The sequence below is a fragment of the Mustelus asterias genome, chromosome 18 (genome assembly GCF_964213995.1).
Source record: "Mustelus asterias chromosome 18, sMusAst1.hap1.1, whole genome shotgun sequence".
NCBI classification, from domain to species: domain Eukaryota; kingdom Metazoa; phylum Chordata; class Chondrichthyes; order Carcharhiniformes; family Triakidae; genus Mustelus; species Mustelus asterias.
Genome location: NC_135818.1, coordinates 82,609,578 through 82,635,534, shown reverse-complemented (window position 1 = coordinate 82,635,534; position 25,957 = coordinate 82,609,578). Strand labels below are relative to the sequence as shown.

The 25,957-nt window shown below is 47.8% G+C and overlaps 1 protein-coding gene across 45 annotated transcripts in view; it reads right to left on the bottom strand.

Moving 5' to 3' along the window:
* The window catches only part of nrxn3a (neurexin 3a), a 1,279,906-nt gene that overhangs the window by 111,426 nt on the left and 1,142,523 nt on the right, over positions 1 to 25,957 (bottom strand). For 17 of the 45 annotated variants that reach the window (XM_078234434.1, XM_078234435.1, XM_078234405.1 and 14 more), the window contains 2 exons: positions 24,036 to 24,128; positions 18,353 to 18,666 (listed from right to left, as the gene is read on the bottom strand). In XM_078234434.1, coding sequence (XP_078090560.1) covers positions 18,353 to 18,666; positions 24,036 to 24,128 — 407 coding nt within the window. Of the gene's footprint in view, positions 1 to 2,901; positions 2,933 to 16,295; positions 16,301 to 18,352; positions 18,667 to 24,035; positions 24,129 to 25,957 lie in introns of all 45 variants that reach the window. The other 28 variants (XM_078234428.1, XM_078234419.1, XM_078234415.1 and 25 more) reach the window with 6 other exon arrangements.

Below are 25,957 nucleotides of genomic sequence, written 5' to 3'. Positions count from 1 at the left end.
GGCAGATGGAGTTTAATTTAGATAAATGCAAGGTGATGCATTTTGGTAGATTGAACCAGGGCAGGACTTACTCAATTAATGGTAGGGTGTTGGGGAGAGTTATAGAACAAAGAGATCTAGGGGTACAGGTTCATAGTTCCTTGAAAGTGGAGTCACAAGTGGACAGTGTGGTGAAAAAGGCATTCAGCATACTTGGTTTCATTGGTCAGAATACTGAAGATGTGGAGATGCCGACGTTGGACTGGGGTGAACACAGTCAGAGTTTTAACAACACCAGGTTAAAGTCCAACAGGTTTATTTGGTAGCAAATACCATAAGCTTTCGGAGCACTGTTCCTTCATCAGATGGAGTGGAAATGTGCTCTCAAACAGTGCCACTGTTTGAGAGCACATTTCCACTCCATCTGACGAAGGAGCAGCGCTCCGAAAGCTTATGGTATTTGCTACCAAATAAACCTGTCAAAATATTGAATACAGAAGTTGGGACGTCTTGTTGAAATTGTATAAGACATTGGTAAGGCCACACTTGGAATACTGTGTATAGTTCTGGTCACCCTATTATAGAAAGAACATTATTAAACTAGAAAGAGTGCAGAAGAGATTTACTAGGATGCTACTGGGACTTGATGGTTTGAGTTATAAGGAGAGGCTTGATAGACTGGGACTTTTTTCTCTGAAACATACAAGGCTGAGAGGTGATCTTGTAGAGGTCTATAAAATAATGAGGGGCATAGATCAGCTAGAAAGTCAATATCTTTTCCCAAAGGTAGGGGAGTCTAAAACTAGAGGGCATAGGTTTAAGGTGAGAGGGGAGAGATACAAAAGTGTCCAGAGGGGCAATTTTTTCACACAGTGGGTGGTGAATGTGTGGAACGAGCTGCCAGAGGTAGTAGTAGAGGCGGGTACAATTTTGTCTTTTAAAAAGCGTTTAGACAGTTACATGGATAAGATGGGTATAGAGGGATATGGGCCAAATGCGGGCAACTGGGACTAGCTTAATGATAAAAACTAGGCGGCATGGACAAGTTGGGCCAAAGGGCCTGTTTCCATGCTGTAAACCTCTATGACTCTAAAAGCTGACCAGCCACTGACGCCCATGCCCCATGAATGGATTAAAACAAAAATTGGAATGGGTCTGGGCAATTCCACCTCCCTTTCAGGTTGGGCGAGACTCACTCGAGGGAGAAAGGGACAAAAGGAGCCATTGGTAGGGTGAAATTCAGTTGTGCAGATGGAGGCTTGAGTGGAGCCCACACGCTGGCATAGGCCGATGGGCCGAATGGCCTGCCGTTGGTGCTGTAATATTCGATGTAATTCCCTGTCGCGCCTCAGGTGAGTGTTGGTGCTGAGTCGGATCCTGCGAGTGCACAGCAATGCGCAGTGGTCTGAGATAGCACCATAAGGGAACAGGCAACAATTGAGTGGCACGGTGGCACAGTGGTTAGCACTGCTGCCTCAGAGTGCCAGGGACCTGGGTTCGATTCCCGGCTTGGGTCACTGTCTGTGCGGAGTCTGCACATTCTCCCCGTGTCTGCGTGGGTTTCCTCCGGGTGCTCCGGTTTCCTCCCACACTCCAAAAATCATAGAATCCCACAGTGCAGAATGAGGCCATTCGGCCCATCAAGTCTGCACCAACCACAATCCCACCCAAGCCCCACCACTTATTTACCCTAGCTCGTCCCCCTGACACTAAGTGACAATTTAGCCTGACCAATCCATCTAACCCGCACATCTTTGGACTGTGGGAGGATGTGCAGGTTAGGTGGATTGGCCAGGCTAAATTGCCCCTTAGTGTCAGGGTCATAAGACCATAAAACATAAGAGCAGAATTAGGCCACTCGGCCCATTGGGTCTGCTCCGCCATTCAATCATGGCTGATATTTTTCTCATCCCCATTCTCCTGCCTTTTCCCCATAATCCCTGATCCCCTTATTAATCAAGAAGGGCGATTAGCAGGGTAAATACGTGGGGTTACGGGAATAGGGCCTGGGTGGGATTGTTGTCGGTGCAAGCTCGATGGGCTGAATGGCCTCCTTCTCCACTGTAGGGATTCTATGATTCTACTCTATGAATGAAAGGAAGGATCCAGCAAACAAGCATCCACCTTGCCATGCTCATCCAAGGCTGTGCCATTCTGGGGAAGGTAGTTGTCTAACAGTAAGCCCGCGCTGGATTAAAAAAAATAATTATCGGCATTAGAATTTCAATACATCAATGGAGGATTGATAAGAAAATAATTAAACCGCTCAAGTGCTAAACATTGCCTTTTTAATTAACTGGTGAATTGACATTGTTGCTGAAATTGGACAGATATTTCTGATGGTGCTTTCCTTGTTCTTTTTATTATTGCTTCTCATTGTGTGGTGGCATCAAGGGCAGCCGGAGCTATTCCGATAGATATAGCCCTCTGCAACCAGCCCTTTCGGCAAAGCAATATGGATCATCAATGCTGCTGAGTGTGTCATTAAAATGGAAATTAGACGAAGCACTCTTAACAAAAACATTTTTTTTTGTTTTTTTTCTTTTTTTTTGAACTACCCTCTTTATAATACAGGAGGGAGCCAGGCTCCTGCTGACGCCTGTAAAATCCAGGGCCAAAAACAGTCAATGTTTTTTTTACATCAAAAACCGCATTTCAACCCTTCTGACAATCGAAGGTGCGGATAATGAGGGTTGTCAGGGCTGGGGAGCGGAGCGGAGGGGCTTCACACGTTTAACACGCTTGTGTAAGGGAAAGTGATGGTCTAATGGTATTATCGCTGGACTATTAATCCAGAAACTCAGCTAATGTTCTGGGGACCTGGGTTCGAATCCCACCGCGGCAGATGGTGGAATTCAATAAAAAATATCCGGAATTAAGAATCTACTGATGGCCATTGGCGGAAAAGCCCATCTGGTTCACTGACGTCCTTTAGAGAAGGAAATCTGCCATCCTTACCCGGTCTGGCCTACATGTGACTCCAGAGCCACAGCAATGTGGTTGACTCTCAACTGTCCTCTGAACAAGGGCAATTAGGTATGGGCAATAAATGCTGGCCCAGCCAGTGACACCCGTGTCCTGCGAATAAAGAAAAGGCTCCGCTGCCTATCTGCCATCTTAGTGTAGGTGTCGAGTGCTTAGTACAGAGAGGAAGGAACGGGCTTGCATTTGTGTCACAGCCTATGCAACCTTAGAAGACAGTTGAGTCCGGAAACCTTACAACCTTTGAAAAATGTTTGGATGAGCACTTGAAATATCATAACATTCAAGGATATGGGACAAGTGTAGGAAAATATGATTAGCATGCCTTTAGTGGTAGATATTGTTCGGTGTAGACTCGATGGGCCGAAGGGCCTTTTCTGCACAGTATGACTCTGCGGGCGCGATCTTACCGCTCGTTCATGTCATGCTCCCGCTGCAGCGAGGTCGGAGAATTTGAAAGCCAGCCAAATCTCCGTTCACTGCAGCGGGACAGGAAAATCCTACCGGCGTGAACGGTGGTAAGATTCTGACCTTTGACTCTATGGCTGGAATTTTACTGTCCCGCCAGCTACAGGAATCGGAGGGGGAGTGGGGGAGGGGGGGATCATGGAAAGGTCCGTTGACTTCTGGCGGGATTTTACAGTTTCGGGATGAGCGAGGCCATAAAACCTCACCTTATGACTCTATCTCAAAGCGCTTTACAGTCAATGGACTCCATTGTGATCACCATTGTGAGATGGGAAAGGCAGCAGCAGCCAATGTGCATGCAGCAAGTACCCAGAAACAACAATGTGATAATGACCAGACCACATGTTTTTTTTTCTAATTGCCATTGGGTGAGGGATAGGTATTGTCCAGGACACTTGTCCGTCCTTCTTCAAAACCATATGATTGGGTGGCACGGTGGCACAGTGGTTAGCGCTGCTTCCTCACAGCTTCCTCCAGGGTCCCAGGTTCAATTCTGGCCTTGGTGACTGTCTGTGCGGAGTCTGCACATTCTCCCCGTGTCTACGTGGGTTTCCTCTGGGGCGCTCCGGTTTCCTCCCACAGTCCAAAGGTGTGTGGGTTAGGTTGATTAGCCATGCTAAATTAAAGTGTGCAGGCTTGATGGGCCAAATGGCCTCCTTCTGCACTGTAGGGATTCTATGATTCTATATCACAGGTTCATTAACTGCCATCTGGGAGGGCAGACTGGCGGGTGGGGGTGGGCGGTGGCGGGGGAGGAGATGGTGGGCTTGCTTCAACATCTCATCCAAATACTCTTGTCCATTGTTAGTTTTATGAATGATGAACTGGCTGGGCCGATAACTCCTGGGATCTTGCTGTGCCCGATTTGACTTTGTGCTTGCCGTTGACGCAACAACGGGTCAAATGCAGTTCACTGGCAGCAAAGTGCTTTGGGCCGTATTGATGAAATCAGGCCTATTCTTTTCTTGAATCAAGGTGAGACCTCTGGCAGAGAGAAGCTTTTACAGCAATAGCGAAGACGCGTACGTCTTAAAGACTGGCGCTGCGAGGGGCACAGGAGTTATTGCGACAAACCATCCAACTCCCAATCTGCATTCGAAAGAATCACAAGGATGTTTGCCGCAAGGAGGGATCTTCTTTCCAATTTCCCTCTTGTGACAGGAATATAAATGATGACTGAAATCAGGAGCTATTTGAGACGGTCAGGGACCCCCACTGACTTGCCATTGAGGCGTTTAGTGAGGGTTCACTTTGCAGGGAGTAACTGTGACCTTTAACACTGGGAATGCCGGCACATCCAGGGAATTTCCTGGTCTTCCTGTCTCAGCCCAGTACAGGAGGGAAGTATCCTCGAAGGATAGCGAGAAAGAGTCAGACTGAAAGTGATCACTGCCGAGGGTTGGGATTTATGGAATCTTGAACATAGAGTCATAGAGGTTTACAGCATGGAAACAGGCCCTTCGGCCCAACTTGTCCATGCCGCCCTTTTTTTAAACCCCGAAGCTAGTCCCAGTTGCCCGCGTTTGGCCCATATCCCTCTATACCCATCTTGTCCAAATGCTTTTTCAAAGACAAAATTGAACCCGCCTCTACTACTACCTCTGGCAGTTTGTTCCAGACACTTACCACCCTCTGTGTGAAAAAAGTGCCCCTCTGGACACTTTTGTATCTCTCACCTCTCACCTTAAACCTATGCCCTCTAGTTTTACACTCCCCAACCTTTAGGAAAAGATATTGACTGTCCAGCTGATCTATCTCAGTGAGCTGTTTGCCCAGGTGTTAAACACTCTTCCTATCTCAGCTACTTCTGTGTCAACTTCCGTTGTCTTCCTTTAAGACTTGGCCATTGACAGAATGCCTCCACCTTTCGCCTTTGCTGGGTCAAACTCTCTCTCAAGCTGACCTCAATGGGTAACATCTTTATCTCTGAGTCAGGAGGCTCGGGGTTAGGTCCCAGTTCAGGTGCATTAACATGCTTATCCATGCTAACACACCGCTTCTTCATGTTGGAGAATTCATCTCAACCATATCTTCCTGCTGGAGCAGGCAACACACACCATGTATCACAAAAGGGGGAATTCTCCCCCACTCCCAAATGTACATATCTACATCTATAACTGCTGCACCCCAATGCCTGTATGCAAAAGGACACGGCACGGTGGCACAGTGGTTAGCACTGCTGCCTCACAGCGCCAGGGATCCGGGTTCGATTCCCGGCTTGGGTCACTGTCTGTGCGGAGTCTGCATGTTCTCCCCATGTCTGTGTGGGTTTCCTCCGGGTGCTCCGGTTTCCCCCCATAGTCCAAAGATGTGCGGGTTAGGTTGATTGGCCATGCTAAATTGACCCCAGTGTTCGGGGGATTAGCAGGTTAAATTTGAGGGGTTGCAGGAATAGGGCTGAGGTGGGATTGTGGTCGGTGCAGACTCGATGGGCTGAATGGCCTCCTCCTGCACTGTAGGGATTCTATGATTTTATGACAGACCACTCCTGTACTCCAGATATCTTTCTCCCTCACGTGATTTCGCTCCAGCACTCCCCACAAGGAACACACTTATTTTAAGAGGATATGCAAACAAGTTAAAGCCAAACTTTGCATATTCACAGAATCACGGAACGGTCACAGCACAGAAGGAGGCCATTTGCCCCATCAAGGTCACAGTGACTCTCTGTATACCCTAACTATGACTGTAACACTACATTCTGCACCCTCTCCTTTCCTTCTCTATGAACGGTATGCTTTGTCTGTATAGCGCGCAAGAAACAGTACTTTTCACTGTATGTTAATACATGTGACAATAATAAATCAAATCAAAATCAAATTTAGTTAGTTCCATTCGCCACCTTTTCCCTCAGTTTGTGTCTCTTTGGGTGCTCACCCAAACACCTTCTGAAAGCCACGATTGAACACGTGTCCAGTGCTCTCTCGGGCAGCGCAATCCAGAACCTAACCACTCGCTGCGTATAATAATTTTTTTTCCCTTGCCGTCTTTGATTCTTGTGCCAATCACCATCGAGCTCCGCCCTCTTGACCTTGACCCTTCGCCAATGGGGGCAGTTTCTCCCCATCGACTCAATCCAGGCCCTTTGTGATTTTCAAAAACCTCACGACCAAATATCCCCACGGCTTTCTTCTCCTGGCAACCCCCCGCTTCACCAACCTCACCATCTAACTAAAGGCCCTGTTCCATGGAACCACTCTCGTAAATCACTCTGAAGATTACCCATTGATGTTTGTGGAGAAATGCGCCTGTATGAGGATTCTTTGTTGGTTATTTTAACAAGGACACGAAGGGTCTTGTTGGTTCGAGTTATAAGGAGAGGCTGGGACTCTTTTCCCTGGAGCGTAGGAGGCTGAGGGGTGATCTTATAGAGGTCTATAAAATAATAAGGGGCATAAATCAGCTAGATAGTCAATATCTTTTCCCAAAGGTAGGGGATTCTAATACTAAAGGGCATAGGTTTAAGGTGAGAGGGGAGAGATACAAAAGTGTCCAGAGGGGCAATCTCTTCACACAGAGGGTGGTGAGTGTCTGGAACAAGCTGCCAGAGGTAGTAGTAGAGGCGGGTACAATTTTGTATTTTAAAAAGCGTTTAGACAGTTACATGGGTAAGAAGGGTATAGAGGGATATGGGCCAAACGCGGGCAAATATGACTAGCTTAATGGTAAAAACTACTCGGCCTGGGCAAGTTGGGCAGAAGGGCCTGTTTCCATGCTGTAAACCTCTATGATGACACCTGGCCTTTTTTTAAGCCACGATTCAAAAGGCAAGAAATAAATACAAGTTTTCAGACTCTTCCCTTCTCCATTTCCAATGCTTTTTTACTCCCAGAACTACTCTTTAGTCCTCTGACTCACATCTGATATAAAAAGGCCCAAAACCAGCCTGAGACTACGCACATGTGACTGGACCACACTCACCTGCCCCCTTCCCCACCAGATGAACACCTCCACGCTCCCCCCACCCCTGGCAGTTCGACCGAGATCGGGAACTTGCTTTCTGGCACAAGGGTGGCACGGGCGGCATAGTGGTTAGTACTGCTGCTTCACAACGCCAGGGACCCAGATTTGATTCTGGCTTTGGGTGACTGTGTGGAGTTTGCTTGTTCTCCCTGTGTCTGCATGGATTTCCTCCGGGTGCTCCAGTTTCTCCCATAGTCCAAAGATGTGCAGGTTAGGGGGATTGGCCATGCTAAATTGCCCCTTAGTGTCCAGAGATGTGCAGGTTAGGGGGAATTAGCCATGGTAACCATGCAGGGATATGCAGATAGGGTGGAGGGGAGGGCTTTGATTGGATGTTCCTTTGGTGAGTTGACGCAGGTTCGATGGGCTGGATGACCTCCTTCTGCAAAGAACAAAGAACAATACAGCACAGGAACAGGCCCTTCGGCCCTCCAAGCCTGAACCGATCATGTATTCCTAACTGGACCATCCGTTTGTATCCCTCTATTCCCAGTCTGTTCATGCGGCTATCTAGATAAGTCTTAAATGATCCTAGCGTGTCTGCCTCAACCACCTTGCTTGGCAGTGCATTCCAGGCCCCCACCACCCTCTGTGTAAAATACGTCCCCCGCATATCTGTATTGAACCTTGCCCCCCTTACCTTGAACTTGTGACCCCTTGTGTTTGTCATTTCTGACCTGGGAAAAAGCTTCCAACTGTTCACCCTATCTATGCCCTTCATAATTTTATAAACCTCTATTAGGTCGCCCCTCAACCTCTGACTTTCCGGGGCGAACAACCCTAGTTTACTCAATCTCTCCTCATAGCTAATACCCTCCATACCAGGCAAAATCCTGGTAAACCTTTTCTGCACTCTCTCCAAAGCCTCCATGTCCTTCTGGTAGTATGGCGACCAGAACTGGATGCAGTATTCCAAATGTGGCCACTAACCAACGTTCTATATAACTGCCACATCATATGCCAACTTTTATACTCTATGCCCCGTCCAATAAAGGCAAGCATGCCATATGCCTTCTTCACCACCTTTTCCACCTGTGCTGCCACGTTTAAGGATCTGTGGACTTGCACACCCAGATCCCTCTGTGTGTCTATACTCCTGATGGTTCTGCCATTTATTGTCTAGCTCCCCCCTGCATTAGATCTACCAAAATGCATCACTTCGCATTTAGCTGGATTAAATTCCATCTGCCATTTCTCCGCCCAATTTTCCAGCCTGTCTATATCCTGCTGTATTCTCTGACAATGTTCATCACTATCCGCAACTCCAGCAATCTTTGTGTTGTCCGCAAACTTACTAATCAGACCAGCTACATCTTCTTCCAAATCATTTATATATATCACAAACAGCAGAGGTCCCAGTACAGAGCCCTGTGGAACACCACTAGTCACAAACCTCCAATCAGAAAAAGACCCCTCCACTGCTACCCTCTGTCTTCTATGGCCAAGCCAGTTCTGTACCCATTTAGCTAGTTCACTTTTGATCCCGTGAGATTTAACCTTTTGCACCAGCCTGCCATGAGGGACCTTGTCAAATGCTTTACTAAAATCCATGTAGATGACATCCACGGCCCTTCCCTCGTCAATCATTTTTGTCACCTCCTCAAAAAACTCAACCAAATTTATGAGGCATGACCTCCCTCGTACAAAACCATGTTGTCCATCGCCAATGAGACTATTCAGTTCTAAATGTGTATAGATCCTATCTCTAAGAATCTTCTCCAACAATTTCCCTACAATGGACGTCAAGCTCACTGGCCTATAATTACCCGGGTTATCCTTGCTACCCTTCGTAAATAACGGGACCACATTTGCTATCCTCCAATCCTCTGGGACCTCACCTGTGTCCAATGAAGAAACAAAGATTTCAGTTAGCGGCCCAGCAATTTCATCTCTTGTCTCTCTCAGTAATCTAGGACAGATGCCATCTGGCCCTGGGGATTTGTCTACCTTAATGCTTCCTAAAACACCTTACACTTCCTCCCTTGTAATTGCGATTTGTTCTAACGGGTCTACACATCCCTCTGAGACACTATCAATCAACGTGTCCCTCTCCTTTGTGAATACTGTGAATACTGTGAATATTCATTTAGGATCTCACCTACTTCCTTGGGTTCTAAGCATAATTCCCCTCCCTTGTTCTTGAGAGGTCCGACTCTTTCCCTGACAACCCTCTTGTTCCTAACTTATGTATAAAATGCCTTGGGAGTCTCCTTAATCCTGTCTGCCAAGGACATTTCATGACCCCTTTTTTCCCTTCTAACTCCCTGTTTGAGCTCTTTTCTACTTTCTCTGTATTCCTCCAGTGCTTCGTCTGTTTTTAGCTGCCTGGACCTTATATATGCCTCTTTTTTCTTTTTGATTAGACCCACAATTTCTCTGGTTATCCACGGCTCTCGAATCCTACCTTTCCTATCCTTCCTTTTTACAGGCACATGCCTGCCCTGCACTCCTATCAACTGCTCCTTAAAAGACTCCCACATGCTAGATGTGGATTTACCCTTGAACAGCCTCTCCCAATCAACAGCCACCAAATCCTGCCTAATCCGGCTGCAGTTAGCCTTCCCCCAGTTCAGCACCTTACCCATAGGACAACACTCATAGAAACTCTACAGCACAGAAAGAGGCCATTCGGCCCATTGAGTCTGCACCAACCACAATCCCACCCAGGCCCTATCCCCATATCCCTACATATTTACCCACTAATCCCTCTAACCTACGCATTTCAGGACACTAAGGGCAATTTTAGCATAGCCAATCAACCTAACCCGCACATCTTTGGACTGTGGGAGGAAACCGGAGCACCCAGAGGAAACCCACGCAGACATGAGGAGAATGTGCAAACTCCACACAGACAGTGACCCAAGCCGGGAATCGAACCCAGGTCCCTGAAGCTGTGAAGCAGCAGTGCTAACCACTGTGCCGTCCATAAGTTTCAACTCATCCTTTTCCATGACTATCCGAAAGTTTACAGAATCCAAAGATGTGCGGGTTAGGTTGATTGGCCAGGTTAAAAATTGCCCCTTAGAGTCCTGGGATGCGTAGGTTAGAGGGATTAGCGGGTAAAATATGTGGGGGTCGGGCCTGGGTGGGATTGTGGTCGGTGCAGACTCGATGGGCCGAATGGCCTCCTTCTGCACTGTAGGGTTTCTATGAATCGTGGTCACTGTTCGCCACATGTTCCCCCACTGAAACTTTGATGACCTGACCGGGCTCATTCCCCAGTACTAGGTCCAGTATAGCCCCCTCTCTAGTTGGACTATCAACATATTGTTCCAAAGAACCTTCCTGGACACATTTTACAAATTCCTCCCCGTCCAGACCCCCAGCCCTCAGGGATTTCCAGTCTATATAAGGGAAATTAAATCTCCCACTACAACAATCCTATTTTTTCTACACCTGTCCAGAATCTCCTTACATATCCGTTCCTCAACTTCCCGTGGGCTGTTGGGAGGCCTGTAATATACCCCCAGCAAAGTGACTGCGCTCTTCCTGTTTCTGAGCTCTACCCACAGTGTCTTGTTACATGATCCTTCCAAATTGTCCACCCTCTGTACCGCTGTAATATGCTCCCTAACCAGTATTGCTACTCCCCCACCTCTTCTAGCCCCTCCTCTGTCTCGCCTAAAACACTTATACCCCGGAATATTCAGCTGCCAGTCCTGTCCTTCTTTTAACCAAGTCTCTGTCACTGCAACCACATCGAAGTTCCGCACTGTCGGAATTCTGCAGTTCTATGGTTCTCAGACACTTGTGGATATCTCCCGATGGACATAGCCACTGCAGAGTTTTCTCCACGCTGCATCTCAAAGGGTTTGATTAGCGGTGAAGCGTTTTGGGATATGTCCCGGGAACGGAAGGCGCTAGAGAAATGTGATGGGGTTCTCTTCAGTTGCGCAAACACAGTTTGAAATCTCGGACTGTCTGTCTCACAGACAGCTTGTCAAACTGTGGGGACAAAGCGAGCGCAGGTATCTTTGTGTGAGCAGCCTGTAGGATCTGGGCTGGATGTGGGTAGCATTGCTGGCATGTCCTCCATGTGTGGGACAAAAGTTGCCTCTTTATCAGCTCTCACCACCTTCCACCAGCTCAGAGGCAGCACTGCTGTCAATTGCCGGCATTTCACCTCAGTGAGTACTGTTGGACAGGGCAATATTCGTTATCAGTAACAGGAGGAGTAAATGTAATTCATAAACCTGCCAGAGCCACTCCATTCCACACAGCTGAAGATTTATGTCTGAAATGCATTGAAGTACTTTCTGAACTACATTTCCCCTTATCAAGATTTCATTTACATCTGAAACTTTTCTTTTAATTCAGAAACATCCAGGTTTACAGACTGCCTAGATAAGTATCTGCTTCCCACCCACCCAAACAGACTGGCGAGAAAGCCAGAGAAAGGAAGCAAGTCACACTGGAGTTTGCGGTTTAACCCTTCGACTGCCGACTGGCTGGCTTGGACACATTTTCAGTTGATGTCTTTTTAATTTCTTAATCGAACTCTGTGAGGAATCATCAAGTCTCTAAAGTGCAGAAGGAGGCCATCCGGCCCATCGACTTAGCACTGGCTCTCCAAAAGAGCATCCTATTAAGGCCCCCCCTCCACCCTATCTCGTAGCCTCGCGCATTTACCATGCCCAATCCCCCTAACTGGCACATCTTTGGACACTAAGAGGCAATTTACCATGGCCAATTCCCCGAACCAGCACATCCTTTGACACTAAGGGACAATTTACCATGGCCAATCCACCTAACCTGCACATCTTTGGACACTAAGGAACAATGTAGCATGGCCAATCCACCTAACCTGCACATCTTTAGACACTAAGGAACAAAGTAGCATGGCCAATCCACCTTACCTGCACATTTTTCGACACTAAGGGTCAATTTATTTTGGCCAATCCCTCTAACCGACACATCTTTTGACGCTAACGGGCAATTTAGCATGACCAATCCCCCTAACCTGCACATCTTTAGACGCTAAGGTTCAATTTAGCACGGCCAATCCACGTAACCTGCACATCTTTGGGGTGTGGGAGGAAACCGGAGCACCCAGAGGAAACCCACGCAGACACGGGGAAAATGTGCAAACTCCACACAGTCACCCGAGGCTGGCGCAGTGAGGCAACAGTGCTAACCACTGTGCCACCGAGCTATGGCACATGATGGAAAAACAAACAAAAAAATATGCTGATAAGATGGGGATATGGCCGTATGGTGGTAATGTCGTTGGGCTGGGAATCCAGAGGCCCAGGCGAACGCCCTGGGGACACGGGTTCAAATCCCACCACGGCAGCTGGTGGAATTCAAATTCAATTCATAAAATCTGGAATTGAAAACTAGTCTCAGTGACGGTGACCATGACAACTATCATCGATGGTTGTAAAAACCCATCGGGTTCATTTGCCATCCTTATCCGGTCTGGCCTACACGTGACTCTTAAGAGTAAGAGTACTCTTACTCTTACAGCTTATGGACAATTAGGGGTGGACCACAAATACTGGCTTTGCCTGGAGGCCAACGCCCACAAAGCATGAAAGAACAAAAAAAACCCAATGAAGTAAAGTGGGAGGAGGCTCATGCAGAGCGAATGTTTCTATAGCTCTTGGGGCTAAAGGGATCAAGGGATATGGGGAAAGGGGGGATCAGGGTATTGAATTTGATGATCAGACATGATCAAAATGAATGGCGGAGCAGGCTTGAAGGGCCGAATGGCCTCCACTGCTTCTATTTTCTGTGTTTCTATGGCGTAGGCCATATGGGCCAAATGGCCTGAATCTGTGCTGTAAATATTACATAATCAATCCTATTCCTGAATCTCTTAGTCCTTAAATTCGCCACCAGAATACTGAGTACGTTTGAATCGAATCTCAACTCAGTTACGGAATCGTTACAGCTCAGTCAGAGCTGGTCGTGTGTACATTGGGTCCCCGAAGGATCAGCTCACCGAGTGCCACTCCCCACCCCCTCACCTTCTCCCCATAACCCCGCACACTCTTCCTTTTCAGATAATGACCCATTTCCCTCTTGCATTGCCTTGAATGAAACTGTATCCACCACACTCTCAGACAGTGCATTCCAGACCCTAACCGCTCGCTGTGTGAATCTGTCTCCACCACACTCTCAGACAGTGCATTCCAGATCCTAACCACTCGCTGTGTGAATCTGTCTCCACCACACTCTCAGACAGTGCATTCCAGACCCTAACCGCTCGCTGTGTGAATCTGTCTCCACCACACTCTCAGACAGTGCATTCCAGATCCTAACCACTCGCTGTGTGAATCTGTCTCCACCACACTCTCAGACAGTGCATTCCAGATCCTAACCACTCGCTGTGTGAGCAGTTAGGATCTGGAATGCACTGTCTTAGAGTGTCACATACAAACACACACAGACACACATACAATCACATGTTCACATACATACAAACATGCTCACACACAGACAAATACATGCTTACACGCATACAAATACACACACAGGCACACATACAAACACACTCACGCACATACAAATACATGAGCACACATACAAATATGCACACATACACACATACAAACACACGCTCACATGCACACACACACACGCTTACACACATACAAACACACACATGCAGATACAGACACACATACAAATACACACACAGACACAAATACAAACACATGCTCACACATATACAAACATATACATAGACACACATACAAATACACACAAAGGCACACATACAAATATGCACACAGGCACACACATACAAATACACACACACACAAACACATACAAACACACAGCCACACTCAGAAATATATACAAACACATGCTGACAGATACAAACACACTGACCGACACACATATACAAACATAGACACACATACAAACACATGCATATTCATGCACATACAAACACATATTTACACTCTCACAAACACTGACACACATAAACACTCGCACAAACATATGCACATTTACACACACACACACGAGGAAGCAACAGTAGACAGAGTGCAAAACACGGTGCTCTGAGGTTTATCTAATGCCTAACATTTGTTTTGAGAGTGTCTTTCTTTCATATCCGCAGTGTGAGAGATGACAAAATGAAAGCAATCCAAATAGCTGCGGCGTATTTGTGTATCTTGGAATCTCACTTTTCCCAGCAGTTCAAGAAAAGATAAGCTGAAAATCCATTTGCCTTTTCATTGTCAGACTGTACAGTGCCTCGGCAATCTTTAATCTCATCTTCCTTTGGTGTTACACAGCCCCAGATACCAGCAAGCCTGTTTTGTACAATCATCGGAAAATATTGAGAAGCGGTCCAAGAGAGTGTCCTTATTCCCATTTCTCATTAAAGTGCACTGAAAACGTAGCGCGGTAACAGCACCTTTCAAGAAGGCTGCTGCATAATTAATGCAACAATAATTATATAAAGACTTGTGGACCAGCGTGTCAAAGCTGTGTTTCACTCAACGCAATTAAGGCTGAATTTAGTTGCGGCACCTTAATTAGGCCAGTAACACATTGTCAGATAATCGTAACGTTTAAGTGTCGAAAAGCCCACAGAAATCCAACAATCAACCGAACAGAGTCCTTTCACTCAGAACCTCCGAAACAACAAACTGCCTGCGGAGAGTTATGGCTTTAATATTCAGAGGGAAGTGGTGTGAACATCTTTCTGCAATGGTCACAGTCAGGCTGAGAGTGTTTGTCAAATCCCATGACATTTATTGTCTTGCAGTAAAAGAGTGTTTATGACACTGTTATAATAACACAACTTCACGACTTGGAAATTGTTCCATACATCTCTCCCTTTCTCTCCCTCTGTCCCTCCCTCTCTCTCTCTCTCTCCCTCTCTCATACTCACTTCCAGAACGCTGAGAATCATAGAATCCCTACAGTACAGAAAGAGGCCATTCAGCCCATCGAGTCTGCACCGACCACAATCCCGTCCAGGCCCTATTCCTGCAACCCCACACATTTACCCTGTTAATCCCCTAACACTAAGGTCAATTTACTATGGCCAATCAACCTAACCTACACATCATAGAATCCGTACAGTGTTGACGGAGGCCATTCGGCCCAATGAGTTTGCACCGACCACAATCCCATTCAGGCCCTATCCCCGTAACCCCACGTATTTACCCTGCCCCTGATACTAGGGTCAATTTAGCATGGCTAAATCAAACTAACCCGCATATCTTTGGACTGTGGGGGGAAACCGGAGCGCTCGGAGGAAACCCACGCAGACACGGGGAGAATGTGCAAACTCCACACAAGATAGTGACCCGAGGACGGGAAGTGAACCCAGGTCCCTGGAGCTGTGAGGCAGCAGCGCTAACCGACCTGTCCAGCAGTGAGGTGCTGGTAACTTCAAACCAGCTCCACTGGGCGGCACATGTCACCCATACGTCTGACATATGAATACATGTCGGTAACACACTGCACCCAGATCAGGTAGGATATGGTTGACATACTTCCCTAAAAGCAAAGGAACACATTGCAATCTTGGCAGTCCCTTGTTGTGACTGGCATCTCTCATGTTGAGCTCTTCCAGTAACAGGTCTGGAGCCAACGTTTTGCAGTTTATTCCAGTGCCAGCAAAGGTTCAGGGCTTTTCCCTAGCTTCAGACGATGAGCTGTTGCTCAGTGCATCATGTGCAATGTTAATCTGCCGACTGCAGTCTATCAACTCATGGAGTTCCACCAGTTCAAAGGAAGGGTGACCTCATCCAGACAGGCATCTCGTTCCTTTGGCCCCCACTTCTGCCCATTTCCCCCACAATGTTTCACCACACTGATCACTAGGACTTCATAGAATCACAGAATCCCTACAGTGCAGAAGGAGGATATTCGGTCCATCGAGCCTGCACCGACAACAATCCCACCCCAGCCCCTATCCTTGTAACCCCACATACTTACCCTGCTAATCCCCCTGACACTGCGGGGCAATTTAGCACGGCCAACCCATCCAATCCGCACCATCTTTGGACTGAAATAGGAAACCGGGAGAAACTCACGCGGACACGGGGAGAACATGCAGACTCCGCACAGGCAGTGACCCAAGCCGGAAATTGAACCTGGGTCCCTGGCGCTGTGAGGCAGCAGTGCTAACCACTGTGCCACCGTGCCACCCTGATGGGGCCTCAATGATGGGGCCTCGATCTTATCTGAAAGATGGCACTGAAAAGCCCTTCTGACAAAGTTACAAAATGCCCAGAATGCGCTGAGAAAGGGCATTTCAAGTTCCTGTTCCTTTTACGGAACTGTGCCATTGAGACCCAGGCACAGATCGTCAAATCGAAGGTCTGGAATTTTTCTGGGAGTTGCTCCCACTCTCCCAGTTTTGCCTGCAATATGGTGTAAGCTCTGAGTAAGTATATAAGGCAACAGGGGGAGAATCCCTCGGCTAAGCTAGAGTATAGAGTTCCCACAGCTCACTGAAGGCAAGTCTTGTAAAAGTAATTTGTAAATTATATGTGATTGGCCAATATAATAAATTAGCACCGTGCAGTATTATGAAGAATATGAAAGGCTGCTCATATTGCCCAAGAGAATGAAGGATCGCAGTGAGTGCAAATTATATTGGAGCTCTGATAAATCTGTGTGACCAGGGTAAAAGAGACAGGGCCAATAGTTCAGACAAACTGGTGCATGTATTGGACCGAGGATCCAGTACTCCTTGGGAGCAAAGCCTACTATCACCACACTCCCATCAGGAAAATCCGTCAGAACCAATTAACACACAACAGTACCCCTTCAGCAGACAACCAATGGAACAGCCCAAGGAATGTCACCTACACGTCAGGCATGGGACATTGTCTCTGAGGAGGTGTGGCCGAGTGAGTTAGCCCAGCTGCTTCAGTCCAAGCTAAACTGAGCTCCTTCAGCGCTGTAACTGACAGCATTGAAATTAACATCAATGGGACATGACATAGGATTCACAACACAAAAACAGGGAACTGAGCCTCGCCGGGCTATGACGGTGTTTTTGCACCTCCCACCATATGTCATATCAGCATATCCTTTTATTCCTAACTCCCTCACCAGTTTATTTCACACCCCTGTCAATGTATCTATGCTTTGCACCAGAACCACTCCACGTGGCAGCAAGTCCCACAATCTAGCAACATTCTGGGTAAACCAGTCTCTCCTGGGTCCCCTGTCGGATTTATGAGTGACTATCTTATATTTATAATCTCCTAGGTTTGGTCTCCGTTGCAAGGGAATACACTCTTCCGAATTTCACCCAATCATAACTTGAAAGGCCCCCATCGGGCCATCTCTTAGCCTCTTCCTTTCTCGAGAGAAGAACCCCAGACATTCCATGCTTTTGTGTTGAGGCTCTTGGTTCTGATATCATTCTTCTCCTCACCTCGGTGCCCATGGAGCCAATTTACGCACGCTTAAACAATATTGATTTTCCGTTTGTTTCTCTCCCCTCATCCTTGTGTTTGTGTTCTCTCTCTCTTTCCTTTTCTCCTTTTTCTCTCTCACTCTCTCTGTCTCCCCCTCTCAGTGTTCTTGGAAAGCACAGCATCCCTCAGAATACAAATAAGGTCACCCCTCACTCTCCTACGTTCCAAGGAACAAAGTCCGAGCCTGGACAACCTTTCCCGATAACTAGTCCTGGCAACATCCTCGTAAATCTTCTTTCCACTCTTTATCAATGTTATATTTGGAATTCTCTTCTCTAAATGGCAATGGATGCTGGGAGTCAATGGGAGCATCCAAGACTGGGGTCAATAATGGTTTTTGTTGGAGAAAGGTGTCAAGTGATATGGAGGCCAATTGGGAGTTGAGCTGTAATGTTCTCATCGAATGAGAGACCAGGCTCCAGGGGCAAAATGGCCTCCTGCTCTGCCTATAGGAATTTCATGCTGCCAAAAATAGCTTAAAAATCAATACCAACCCACCCTCCCCCATCCCAGCAAAACAAAATGCAACAGCGTTCCCAATGGATAATAGGAATTACCGGGTTGACCTTCATTGTTCCTCGGACTTTCCGGGCTGTGGTGGTCGCCATGGTTGTGGTCGTCGCCATGATGGTGGTGGACATCTCGGCTGGTAAGGTGGTCGCCATTGGCTGGTTGACGATGACTGGGGCCACCTCGCCCACCAGCCGCACGGTTCCGTTGACCTTGACGTTGGGGTGGCTGTCCGCTGCCATGTTGAGGACCTTCAAGCCGTTGTAGTAGAGGCCAGACATCTGGCCCTGGAATGGGCGGCTCCTATTCTTTCCCCCAATTGTAATCATAGCCTGGGTATTGAAGATTGTCAGCATGCGGCCTACGGAAGATAAGAGGTATTACCATGTTCATTGACTTGGCTGTAACCCCAATGACACGTCCGCTCATACAAACACACATGACACACGCTGGACTTATCAAAAGAGAGAGCCATGCATTTCCTCTTTCTGGCTGCACTTAATTTCCTGTCACAAAACGTGTTTGAAGCGTGACATTCAAAAACAAGAAAGCTGCCTGCTGAAAACACAAATGCAAGGCAGACAATAAAAAAACCCCTCACTCCCAGAGCTTATCTGTGGTGCACAGAGCGCTAATCATTCAAACACACTTTTTGCCTCTCCCTTAACTGGATTTGAGATTCTCTCCGATTGGGGACGATGTGAGAACTTTATATTATAGTCATGAATAAAATCAGGGACAGTCTAATGTGGTCACAGGCACAAAGAGAGCCTTCCAGCTAAAGCTAAGAGGCTACAATATCTCTGCCCGCCATTTTCATGTTGTCATTACCTCGCTGGAGAGGCACGGTGGCACAGTGGTTAGCACTGCTACCTCACAGCACCAGGGACCCAGGTACAATTCCCGGCTTGGGTCACTGCGTGGAGTTTGCACGTTCTCCCCGTGTCTGCGTGGGTTTCCTCCGGGTGCTCCGGTTTCCTCCCACAGTCCGAAAGACTGGTTAGGTACATTGGCCGTGCTAAATTCTCTCTCAGTGTTACCCGAACAGGCGCCGGAGTGTGGCGACTAGGGGATTTTCACAGTAACTTCATTGCGGTGTTAATGTAAGCCTACTTGTGACACTAATAAATAAACTTTAAACATAGAAACTAGAAGCAGGAGTAGACCATTCGGCCCTTCGAGCCTGCTCCGCCATTCATCTTGGTGATGGCTGATAATTGAATTAAGTATCCTGATCCCCCCCTTAAGCTTATTTGAACAACTCTGCTGACACACCTCGCAATGTGACTCTGTTAGTTGTTGCTGCCCTATTATCCTCATTAAGTTGTCACTGTGGCCGTCAGCACTGACACTATTGTGCGGATTAATCATGCAGTTATACTCTCGCCTGCGCATCGCTTGTAAAGGGGCGTGGCCATGCAGAAGCAGCAGCGCTCAGCGAGTATGACTCCTGATTGGGAGTTGTTGCAATCCTCCCTGAAGTGACTGGCTTGGCCGGTGAGCGCTTAACCATTTGGCCGGTGGCTCTCTGCTGGGGCGCGCGTGCCCGCTGCCCAAAGGTTCCGCCATCCCTCGGCAACGTGGGACACGCAGCCAGGCAGTATAACTCCAAGCAGAGCAGCGACACATTGGATCCTGGAGGAAACCAACGTGAGACAAGGCGACCTGTCGGATAACCATATCCTCAAGGAAGCTCTCAATGGAATATTGACATGGAAATACTCAATCGGTTGAAAAAAATGCTGTCTTCTGACAACATAGGTATTGAATTATCCTTACACGTTGTTAGATCTAAGGGTGTGTCATAAATTCTAATTATAAAACTGCAATAATGCTCTAATCGTTAGGGAACTGATCAAAAGCCTATTTAAAATGCTCTATTTTACATCCTGTATGTTGTCACGAATCACACCTTTACTCTCATGCATCACATTTACATTTAAATCTGTTATACCTCTGGAAAGCCAATTCAAATCAATTTAAAGTAATTTTTTGAAAGAATTCATAGCATCCTACAGTGCAGAAGGAGACCATTTGGCCCATCGAGTCTGCACCGGCCACAATTCCACCCAGGCCCTATCCCCGTATATTACCCTAGCTAGTTCCCCTGACACTAGGGTCAACGTAGCACGGCCAATCAACGTAACGCACACATATTTGGACTGTGGGGCAAAACCGGAGCACCTGGAGAAAACCCACGCAGACACGGGGAGAACGTGCAGACTCCACACAGACAGTGACCCGAGGCCGGAATTGAACCTGGGTCCCTGGAGCTGTGAGGCAGCAGTGCGAACCGCTGTGCCACCGTAAATCCTTGTAACATTGTGCCTGAACAAAGCTATACTACGGGCCTGACTTTGCCATTTTCATTCTAAGTGCTGAATCTGGGGGTAATTCAGGTCTGACTTAGAAATCTGCTTTCAGGCGCCCCCGTACGCACTCAGCCTAAAACAAAAATCACGGGTCCCATTCGTGCTGTGGGCGGGGCTTAGCGCGGCCGAAACGATCGGAACTCTGAACTGCGCATGCGCAGTTAGAAAACAATTTGAAAAAGCGCGCCTGTGTCAGATCGCTCCCGGGCCGCAGAAAGCGGAGAAAGCGAAAAACGGGAGCGATGGTCCCCACATACATCACTGTCCCCCTTATCCACCCACCCCTCCCCCCCCCGCCACCCAGACCGATCCGCAGAGTGGCAGCGGACCCCCCGACCCCCCTCGCCCACCCCCCACCAGCGATCCATTTGCCCCCCCCACCACCAGTGAGCGATCGGACCTCCCCCCCCCACCAGAGATACATCCTACCCGCCTCCCTCCTCCCCCTGCCCCCCAGAGAATGGTCTGGCCTCACACCCCCCTCCGCCAGAGAATGATCTGGCCTCACTCCCCTCCCCCGCAGAGAACGATCTGGCCTCACTCCCCTCCCCCCCAGAGAATGGTCTGGCCTCACTCACCCCTCCCCCCCCCCCCCTCAGAGAACGATCTGGCATCATTCCCCCTCCCCCCCCCGCCCCCGAGAGGAACATCTGACTCGCCTCCTCCTCCCCCACCACCAGACAACGACCGGGCCTCCCGCCCCCCCCCCCTCCCCACCAGAGATACATCTGACCCGCCTCCTCCTCCCCCCACCCAACCAGACAATGATCTGGCCTCACTCCCCTCCCCGCTCCACAACCAGAGAATGCTCTGACTCGCCTCCCTCCTCCCCTCCACCGCTGATCTGAGTCAGGGAGCTGTTGGAAGCTCTGAACTCGCCTCTTCAGCAGCTGGAACGCCCGATTCAGACTTTTATTCAGCAGGTTCATTTTGGCGCGATTCCGGATCGGCGAACGAGGCAGTAAAGGGGGAAATGCTGATAAAGTTGGGCGGGCAGTTCATTAATTCAATTGAAATACATGCAAATGCATTTAAATCACCGTCGCGCCCGTTTTGGGCGCGAAGCGGATCGCCGCCATTCCCGGGTTTCGGTAAAGTGGCAATCTGCGCGGACGCGGGCGCGGATCGCGATAATAGCCTCCCACCCGACTTTACCACGTTTTCGCGCCCAAAAACGGGCGCGATGCAATGGTAAAATCGGGCCCGACATCTTGCCTTGTGTCTGTAGCACTCACCGCTACTTGTGTTTCACCGGCAGTACCCATTCGCTGAGCCTGCCAGATGACAACTGTTTCACCGAACCTATCGTCCCTCCTGCCCACCGCTCCCATCGAGGGGCTTGGCTCCGTGAGCAGCACTCTCTGCTCCGGATCAGAGAATGTGGGTTCGGGCCCCACTCCTGGGACCTGGGCGCACACTTCCAGAACAGCTGGACCCTGGGAGGTGCTGCCCGAGAGGTGAGAGGCCTAACTGAGGCCTTGTCCAGGGGTTGCTGAAGAAATGTGAAATGGGGCCATAGAAAAGTGTCTTCTTATTTAATTTTAATTAGTTAGTCGGATAATTATTGAAGATCAAAGGAAGAGAAAAAGGCAATAAAGGCCAAATACTGCAGATGCTGGAATCTGAAACCAAAACAGAAAATGCTGGAAAATCTCAGCAGTTCTGACAGCATTATGATAAAAGGTATGGATAAAGTAGACGTGGAGCGGATGCTTCCTCTTGTGGGGCATTCTAGGATGAGAGGTCACAGTCTTAGGATAAGGGGCAGCAAATTTAAAACAGAGTTGAGGAGAAACTACTTCTCCCAAAGGGTTGTCAATCTGTGGAATTCGCTACCCCAAAGTGCGGTGGATGCCGGGACAGTGAGTAAATTTAAGGAGGAGTTAGACAGATTTTTAATTGATAATGGGATGAAGGGTTATGGGCAGAAGGCAGGAAAATGGGGATGAGGAGCATATCAGCCATGATCAAATGGCGGAGCGGACTCGATGGGCCGAATGGCCTCATTCTGCTCCTATATCTTATGAATTTATTAACTTATAAACATCTGTGGGGAGAGAACAGAGCCAAAGTTTCAAGTCTGGATGACTCTTGGAAGGATCATCCAGACTCGAAATGTTTGCTCCATTCTGCCTCCACAGGTGCTGTCAGACCCGCTGAGATTTTCCAGCATTTTCTGAAGAGAAAAAAGACAGTTTGATGGATGATCAAGATTCATCCAACTGGTTAACCAGGAGCCTACTGGCTTTCCAATTGGCCGTGGGAAAGTGGGAGGGGGGATGGCATTGGCGGGGTGCGGGGAGGGGGGGGGGGGAAGGGGGTTTGAGCTGCGAGGTGGGGGGGGGGCAAAGTGGGGCGTGTGGGGATGACATGGACCAATGGTGAGAATGTTTGAGGTGGGAGATCTTGGAATGAAAATTCTAGCGACGGAGGCAGGGAAACCAGGAGCAGGAGGAGGCTGTTTAGCCCTTCGAGCCAACAAAATCCAGCAAGCCCGGCCTCATTTAGCTCTCCCTCGAACCTCTACCTTGGGCAGAGGCTGAGCGGTCCAGTGTAGGAAGGGGGGCAAGAAGGAGGGGGGGGGGGGGGCACCTCTTCACGGCATCTCACTCTCGGCCAACACCATCAACGAACAAACTGAGCAGCCGGTGGGATCTTGCTATGCGTAAAATGGCCACCTCCATACCAACCAACCATCACTGTTCGCCATGCACATAAAGCAGCTTATAAATGCAAGTGCTATCTTGTTCTGCAGCGTAACTTCAAGACACAGGTTTAAGGAGCTTGTGAACATCAAAAACAGCATGAAGATAATAACCATGCATTTCAATATTAAGTCCGAGTCACATTAACTTCGAGCTTACAATGAACGCTAAAGGGACTTTAACGATTAGGAGCTTGGCTGAAAGGTGATATTAAGTAACACTTCATTTAGGTTAATTTGAGGTTTCTTATAAAACATTAAATTCTTCAATTGGATGTAAAGTGTCCACTTTAAAAGCAAGCTTATTTTCTACACATTTACCCAGTGAATTATCATGTATTATGCAAGTTACAATTCACCTTTTTAAGAATTCATGCATCATTTATTACGAAGCCAAAGGCTTGACAGTCCCTTTAACTACAGTTTAATAATGATGAATTATAAAGTGATTTATCGATATAAAATGAAGTGAAGTTACACGACACAAGTTATAAATTACATTAAGCCAAGAGCTTCGCTCCATATACAAGATTATTTTTAAGTTACTGTTTTTTTTTACAAAGAAGACTTTAATGCAAGCTTTAGATGTTTTTTTATTAAAAAAGAATGAACAAGACAGAAAGCATTAACGTTAAAGTTTTTAATGGAGTTTACCTTTCTCTTGTAGCCACTCATCAAATACTATTCCTCTGAATTTTTTGGGGATTTTCGTTTTAGCAATCGCCAGGCGTTCATTATCAATGTTTCCTTTAAAGTTTAAAGAGACAGCTTAAGAAAAATCTGGAAGGTCAATGGTTAGTTGTGAACATCTTACATTTTAACGTCAGTGTTTTTTTGTTGTTGTTGTGGTTGAGATTTATAATGTGTCATATCATTGCATCGAGTTACCACACTTTTTAACTGACTCTGCACACCCTCAGAATGCCAAAGTCTGCAGCAACACATAAATGCCACTGTTATTTTCCTCAGTCCTCTGGAGGCAACCCTTCAGTGTTTTGCTTGACGTGGGGATGACATTAGGGGGTGGCACGGTGGCACAGTGGTTAGCACTGCGACCTCACAGCGCCAGGGACCTGGGTTCGATTCCGCCTTCGTGTCACTGTGTGTGTGTGGGTTCTCCCCGTGTCTGCGTGGGTTTCCTCCGGGTGCTCCAGTTTCCTCCCGCACTCCAAAGATGTGCAGGTTAGGTGGATTGGCCGCGGTAAGTTGACCCTTAGTGTCAGGGGGGATAGCAGGGTAAATAAGTGGGGTTATGGGGATAGGGCTTGGGTGGGATTGTGGTTGGTCCAGACTTGATGGGCTGAATGCTCTCCTTCTGCACTGTAGGGATACTATGGACATCCAAGTTGCCCTGAAATTGTGGGTTAACTGTTCTGTAAATTCTGATTCCCTTGACTCGGGATGGAATTTTCCCGTCCTGCCTGCCACCGGAATGGTAGCACAGGGGGAAAGTCTTGGGGCAAGCGAACCTGGAAAATCCCGCCCTAAGTGTTTTTTCCCAGGGGTGGGTAGGAATGTTGCTATCCCAATGGACAATGTCCTGAACAGTCACTTTCAGGAACCGCCCTCGGAGGTCTTTTTGTATTGTGGGTCCTAATCTCGTCCATCCATGGTTTCCCCCCGGTAACTATTGGCAACCGAGCCTTCAGCCATCTTGGCCCCAAAGCTCTGGAGTTCCCTCCCTGAACTTCTCCACCTCTCTCTCCTCCTTTAAGTAGCCCCTTAGGACTTACCTCTTTGACCAAGCTCTGGATTACCTCACCCAATATCTCATTACATGGCTCTGTATCTAACACAGAAGCAAAATACTGCGGATGCTGGAATCTGAAACAAAAACAGAACATGCTGGCGAATCGCAGCAGGTCTGACAGCATCTGCAGAGAGAGAATAGAGCCAACCCAAGGGTCATCCTGACTCGAAACATTGGCTCTATTCCCTCTCCACAGATGCTGTCAGACCTGCTGAGATTTTCCAGCATTTTCTGTTTTTGGCTCAGTATGTTGCTTCATCATGGTCTGGGGATGTTTTGCTCATATGTTACAGCGTGTTATTCTTTGGGAAGGATGTTAGAGAGAGTGTGGAAAAAATGCTAAGTGGTTCCAGGATTGAGGAAAGTCAGTTGGCTGGACAGATTGGAGAAGCTGGGACTGCTTTCCTTGGAGATGAGGAGTTAAGAGAAGATTTGATCGAGGTATTCAGGATCATGAGGGGTCTGGACAGAATTGATCAGGAGAAACTGAAACATGGTCACCATTCCAAAGAAGATCAGGGAAGTTTCCCCCCAGTGTCGTGGCCAAGGGTTATCTCTTAACTTATATCGAAAACAGCTATCTAGTCATTTGTAACATTGCCGTTTGTGGGAGCTTACTGTGCACTAATTGGTTACTGCATGTTTCCTAGAAGCAACATCAACTACACTACAGAAGGATCTCATTAGCTGTTGGGCCCTCTAAGAGGTCCTGAGGCTGTGAAAGGTGCTATAGAAATGCAGCTCCTTGCTTATCCACAACTTGCTCAGCAAATTGGAATTAGTAACAGTCACAGGGGTGATCTTACAGAGGTCTATAAAATAATGA